Genomic DNA, 6717 nt, shown 5'->3' on the forward strand with positions numbered 1-6717 from the left:
GGCCAGACCAGGGGCCCGGGACATGAGCGCAACTTTCCAAGCTTCTCTTCCAGGCCCCTGTGGTTGGGGAGCTCCACAGAGGGAGAGATGAGTCAGCAGGGCCGCAGAATGGGGTGGGGGTGGGGGTCTAGGTTGGGGTGGGAATGCCGGGGTTCCCCAGGGCCAGGGAGTTTGCTGGGGCCATCTGGTCTTGGAACTCTGGTGGACATGGGGTGGGGGGAAAAGATCAGTGAGTTCCCTGAAGGTACACTGGAGGTTCCCGCATACGTAGGAGTTGTGGGATGCAATTGTAGGACCGGCAGTGCCCTCCGCACCACCCTTATCTATAGATTCTTGTAGGAAAAGGGGTTCCTAAATCCCCTCTAGGAGGGCTCAGGGATCTCGAGCTGTAAGATTGTGATGATAGACCCATGTGCATGTGTGTGTGTGGGACATTTACCATATTGTAACTGTTGTGTGATGTGAGTCTGTGTGAGTCTGTGTGTGTATTCTAGGTGTCTGTGAGTCTCTCTGCATGTATGTACACTGGTGTGTGCATTCTTGTGATTAGGGGTAAGGCAAGTGTCTTGGTGTAAACACCATCTGTAATACACACACACACACACACACACACACACACACACATATATACACACATACATATATATACATACACATATAGATATATACATACATATGTGTGTGTGTCAATGTGGGCATCTGCAGAGCATATATATTTTCATCATTCAGCGTGTGTGCAAGTGCATATCTGGAAGTGTGTCACTCATTAGGTGCATATTAGAGTATGTGTCAATCTTTATTTCAGGGACTCTGCTCCCTGTTCACTGGGGATTCGATCTGGGGAAGCCAAACCTATAAGAACAAGGGAGGACTAGGAGTCCCTTTGGATTAGGGCTCTCAGAGGAGCCCAGCCTAGGAGGTGGGCAGAGGGCAGTGGTGTGGAGGGGGGCAGCTTCCTTGAGAAGTAAGGGGCTAGAAGCCTCCCACTCTCACCAGTTTAAACTCTCTCTCCATCCCCACTGATCATCCCAAAAAGGGCTAAAGAGAAGTGAGGCAGGTTCCAGATTCAGCCTCCTGTAACCTCGAAATCCCCCTCTGAGTCTCCTAGGGGAGGGAGGGAGGGAAGGGAGTGGTCCCTGTGGTTCAGCCCAGTCCTGGGGTTGAGAGATCAGAAAGACACCGTCCCACCCCTTCCTTCAGGGGCGTCCATCTCTGGGAGCTCAGTGTCTGGGTGGCCATGGGCGGAGGCTGAGGGGCCCCCAGGGTGGTGGGGGGTGGTGGATAGAAACCAGATGCCTAGGGGGTTTATACTGGAAGGACCAGAGCCGCAGCCTCTACCCGCCCCTGCCACATGGCGCCTCTGCCTAGGCTGCCCCACCCCCTGGGAGGCTGGGCTGAGGGAGGCCTGGGAGGGTGGAGGCAGGTCCTTGGTCAGGGCTCCCAGTTGCTGCCCCCCTCCCCACCTTCCGTCCTTGGGGGGCACTGAGAGGGGGTTGGGAATCTGGACCCAGGAATATCTGGGCCTCAGGTGGGCTGCAGAGATATCTTTTAAAAAGGTGTGGAAGTTGGAACCCAGGGTCCTGAGGGAGGCAGCTGGGGGCTTTAGGCAGCCCCTCTGCCTGGCTTTGGTACAAATCTTGGGAGGGGACCCTGTGTCTAGGGACTGGCCCCTAATATGGCCCCTGGCTCATATCTTCCTGGGGACACTGCTCCTTCCTTCCTCTTCCTTCCTCTTTCTTCCCTGGCACTACTGCTTCTTCCCAGGTAGGATCAGGGCTTAAGGTCCCCCAAAAGGAAGTGGAGAAGGTTCACCCTCTTTGTCCCCCAACTCTTCTCCCCAAGCCTGCACCTTTTCCCATCCTTTCCTCATTCCTCTTTTTGCCCTGCTCTCTCTTCCTTTTCTTCCCAATTTAGTTTAAGCCTAATGCCTCTCCCACCTGCCATTTCTTCTCTGGATTCCAGAATTTTCTCCTCTGCCTCAGTTGCCTGCCTCACCAACTGGACTTGAGCTTTTCTGCTACTGGTGCAGTAATTTCTCCAAAGCTTCCCCATCCTCTTCCCAACGTGTGTGTGTGTGTGTGTGTGTGTGTGTGTGTGTGTGTGTGTGTGCAGTGGGGGCAGAACGCCACCTGACACCTCAGGCTCAGATGCCCTCCCACCAGGGGGAGACTGCAAGGTCATGGGACACCCCACCACCGGCACTTCCTCTTGGGCAGACTGGGTGGGGTGGCCCATGTAATCATGGGACACAATTATGCGCTATTTATACTCCATCCCCCCCCACCCCCCACCTGCCTGGCTGCTTTAACCCTCTTGCCTCCTGGGTGCCTGGCCAGCCTCTGGCTATTCTCCTTGTCCTGCCCTCTCTTGAAGCCATTGTCTCCTCATCTTTGTTCCTCTTGCCAGTTTCTTTTCCTTCTTGGATTTTTTTTCTGCTCTCTGTGTCTTGAATCCATGTACCTGGTGCTCTGTTTTCTTCTTTTTTCTCTCTCTGCGGTAGCGCATAGTATCTCTTCTGATTCTCTCGGATTGTTCCATTTGCTCTGTGTGTCTCTCGGTCTTTCTGTGTTTCTTCTTTTGCTTCTTTTCCTTTGTCTGGCAGCCACCCTGGTTCCCTAAACCTCTCCCCAAAAGTTGGGCCCACGGTGTTCCTTGGGGGGACATCAAATCACTGGGCTGGAATCTAGAACTCCTGGGTCCCTGCCCTGAACTTTGATCCTGCCTGCTGGTTAGGCTCCCTGGACTTCCATCAGCTCCTCTCCCTCCCCGTCTTTTCCTTGGAGAGCAAGGAGAGCAAAAGGGGCAAGGAAGTGGGCAATCCGGAAGAGAAAGTGAGGGAAAGGTGCTGGGGAATTGGGGGAGTGGGAAGGGCAGGACTGGGCTCCATTCCTCTGATGGGCAGGGCTGGGATGGGGGAGAGGGGTGTGTTGAGAATAACTTGTAAAACAACCCCAGCTGGCTGGGCCCCTACATGGGAGAGATGCTGGTTCTACTACTTGGCTGCCTAGTCCTCTCTCTCCCACAGACTTACCTCACTCAGGAGCCAGGTTTCAGTTAACAGACGTTTTGGTTTCCCTCTCCCAACCTTCCTTCTCTTCTTCCCCGTTTTGATAAGAAGTCCTGCCTAAGCTCTAACTGCACTTCTTCCTGCTGCAGAGGGAACTGACGCATCGCAATGGGAAAGGGAACCAGCGGCTCCCTCCCAGGAAGGTGATCACTCATGAGAACTATCCCCCAAGGGATGATTTGATGTGTGGCCAAGAGGGGTCTGGGGAGGGTAACGGGCAAGGAATAATGGAGGCTAGGAAGGACATGCCTTTTGGGGGCTTAATCCAAAGGGGTCAGGCTTGGGCGTGGATGAGTTGAGCCAATGACCTACTACTCCCACTCTCATTCCTGCCTGCCTTAATTTCCCCAGAATCAGAAGATCCAGGTTCTGCTCCATAGAGTGAGGTAGGCCTAGGTGCCACTTCCTAGGAGGCACTGGGAAGAAGACTGGGGAATCCCCAGCCTGTGCCAAGCCCTCCTCCAATCTCTATCCCTTCCTCCAGGCCTCGCTCTGGGACCTACCTCAGTGATCCTAAAAGCCTGGGCAGCAAAAGCCTTCACCCCAGAGTTCTCCCTCCTGTCTTTCATAATACACATGTACACACACACATGCATGTTCACACACATGCACATACACACTGCTCTCCTGATCTAGAGGCGGGTGACTGGGGAAACCAGCATCTCTGTGGTCAACTCGGTGTGTATGTGGTGTGTGTGCCTCCAGCCATGTCACTGAGCTCATTTGTGTGTGAGTTTGTCTGTGTTCATTCATGACAGCGGCTGTGTCCGTGTGGGTAGCACTCCGCGTACGTGTGCATGCATCATCCTATGTTTGTCCATGAGTGTGTGTGCTGTGTGTTCCAGTCTCTCTGTGTGAGTGTCGTCCCCAATCCCCCATCCCCCCCCCTGGATCTCTAATTAGTGGTTTGGGGTTTGTTCCTTTTCCCTCCTGTTCCTTCCCTCAGCGGCAGCAGCAGCAGCAGCAGCCTCAGCAGCAGGAGCAGCAGCCGAGCAGCAGCCAGGACGCCGGAGTCAGTAGGATTGTAGGATTGGAGCCCAAGTGGCAGCAAGAGTGGAGCTGGCCTGGGAGAGGAGCCGAGCCCTCCCAGGACCCGCAGGCCACCTCCTGCCTGCACTCCCACTGCCAGACCTCCAGAGAGGAGAGACCCAGGACACCCAGCCCCAGATCCCCCAGGTATCTGACACTGGGGAGCGCTGGGAGGGGTTCCCATAGATGCCCATGGGGTTGCTGGGGGCAGGGGTGTGGGACGCCTGGGCCCACCAACCTTTCAACCCCTTCTCCTCAGCAGCCCCCAGGACGCCCTGACTACTTGCCCATGTCCTTGTCCCCCTCCGGCTCCCACCCCTTCCCGGGGAGCCCTTTCTCCTCTCCCGCCCAGATCCCTTCTTTGGGGAGCTCAGCAAATGGAGCAGGAAATTTGGACCCTCTGCCTCCCTCTCTCGCCCTGCTCATTGGATCCGGAGCCTTCTCCTCTGGGAAAGCTGTAATTAGAGGGTGGATCCCTACAGACAGAGAGCAGCCCCCCCACTCCCACCCCCCCAGTCCCTTCTAACTTTAGATCTCTTCTCTCCCATTCTCCCATTCTCCCTCCCTCTCCCTCTCCTTCTTTCTCCGGCTCGGCTCTCTCCATCTGCCTGGCTCCTTGGGACCCGTTCCCCAGCCTCAGGATGGCGTCCTCCCTGCTTGAGGTAACTGCCCCCTCTCCCTCCCAGGACACCAGCCACAATCTCAATGGTCCTACTCCCTCCCCACCCGCCCCCCACCTCCCAACTCACTCAGACAGTTGCTGTGGTGCTTGTCACTCTCAAGGGTCCCTCTGATGAGGAGAGAGGAGTGGGGTTAGAGGAGTGGGGAGAAGGCGGCAGGAGAAAGGACGGGGAGGGAGGGAGATCAGGATCAGGGGTCAGAGAGCAGTCTAAGGAAGAGGAGAGGAGATTAGGCAAAAAGAAGGCAGGACCCCTAAGGTCAACCAAGCACACCAACTCTGAGGAATGCAGAGGGGATGGAGAAAGGAGCTAGTGGAGGGGGCGGGTGGGGAAAGAAGGGTGGGAGATAGGTAAGCTGGTAGCACACCGGGGGAGAAAGAGAAGGTGATGGGACTGGTTGAGCGGGCACAGAGTGACAATTGGGTTCAGTTCCTTGGGGGTCCTGTCTCCTGGAACTCAGCCTGAGCAGTGCCTTGTCTGGTCTGGAGGTGGGAAGGGCTGGGCCTCTGGGCTGGTATGGATAGGAGAGGAGGTGGGCTATGAGAAAAGGGAGAAGGGCAGCCCTGTGCTCCAGTGCCTGAGCGGGGGCTGACCAGAGGAACTGGGCCCAGGCCTGAGAGGAACCAAGGAGGAGGGCCAGGGTCTGAGGCCGCCTGCCCGGCTCACAAATATTTAGCTTTCAGCCAAAGACAAACTCAGCTCTATTTTGGGAGTGGGAGGCTCCAGGGCGGACTGGGCCACTTCCCCTCCAGGCTGGGACCCCAGCATCTCTTTCCTCTGGCACTGGGCATGGAGGGAACTAGGGTACCAGCGGGGTCAGGATGTAGGGGTCTTGAGACATCACTGATTCTACCAGGGCTCCTGAGGGAATCACGGCACATAGTTGGAAAGGGGGACTCAGCAATCCAGAGCCTGTTTTATAATGTCCTGAGTTTTTTCGGCTTCTCGGTCTCTGACTCTGTTTCTCAGTCACCATCTCTGACCTGCTGTCTGGGTCCCACCACAGGAATTTGTAGCCAGAGAGCCCTCCCTTCAAGCCGACCTCCTTATGCGGCCTTGAATCTTCCATATCTTTGGGCACCTCAGAAGCCCCCATGGCTGTCTCTGTGCCCTAGCTCAGGTCCCAGGGGTGATGGGCCAAACAGGAAGCCAACTCATTCAGCCTGCAGGAGAGGCGTGTGTGAGATGGCACCAGAGTCTTAATGCCTGTGTTTATTGGCCTGAGTGTAAGTGTTAGAATGTAAAGCAGTGACTGCATGCGTGGCTGGCTTTTAGAGAGCACAGGGGTGTGTGTGTGTGTGTGTGTGTGTGTGTGTGTGTGTGTGTGTGTAAGCTGGGACATATTTGTGAGTCCAGGTGGGGAATGGTGTATGTGTAAGGCTGAGAGAGAGTTTGTGACTGAATTTGAGGGAATGACATACAAGCTAATGGGGTGGACTCCATGTCCCTTGTCAGTGCTCTGTACCCAGTCAGGAGTCCCAAGTGTTGCAATGAGAGCAAACTGCTCTCCCTGTCATCTCTCCACTAGACTCTATATTGAGCCATCATTGAAACACCGGTTGGTCTTGCGGAAGCAGGAGGACTAAGGTGCATGGAAATCCTGGGTCCACCCAAGACAGGGGCAGTGTCAGTGGGTGTGGGCGTCACACCAGAGTTGCCAGCGTGGCACTGGTGCCTGGGGGAAAGGGACCCAAAGGCCTGCTGGAAAGACAACAGGCTGGGATAGCACTTGGCAAGAGGAATGTGCCATGAAAACTGGGTTTCCATGTCCCTCACTCCCTGTGAGCTGGAGATGTTCCAACATAAAGGCATTCCAGTCCTCTGTGTCTTTTACCAATTTGGGGGCACCTGGGCCCTCAACTTTCCTTCCCCTTCTCCGGAGCCACCACCACCAGGAAGCCCTCAGCCTGGTATGGGTGGGATCTTTTTTTTAAATATATA

General features: G+C 55.4%; 1 protein-coding gene across 1 annotated transcript in view; it reads left to right on the forward strand.

Annotated features, from left to right (window-relative positions):
- The first annotated feature begins 4693 nt into the window (after positions 1 to 4693).
- SP7 (Sp7 transcription factor) overlaps positions 4694 to 6717 on the forward strand; it is an 8001-nt gene continuing 5977 nt past the window's right edge. Inside the window, 1 exon segment of the mRNA XM_006757001.2 lies at positions 4694 to 4758. Within this exon segment, the coding sequence (XP_006757064.1) occupies positions 4738 to 4758 (21 nt within the window). The 5' untranslated portion in view covers positions 4694 to 4737.

This window comes from Myotis davidii, unplaced genomic scaffold, assembly GCF_000327345.1.
Source record: "Myotis davidii unplaced genomic scaffold, ASM32734v1 scaffold233, whole genome shotgun sequence".
NCBI lineage: Eukaryota > Metazoa > Chordata > Mammalia > Chiroptera > Vespertilionidae > Myotis > Myotis davidii.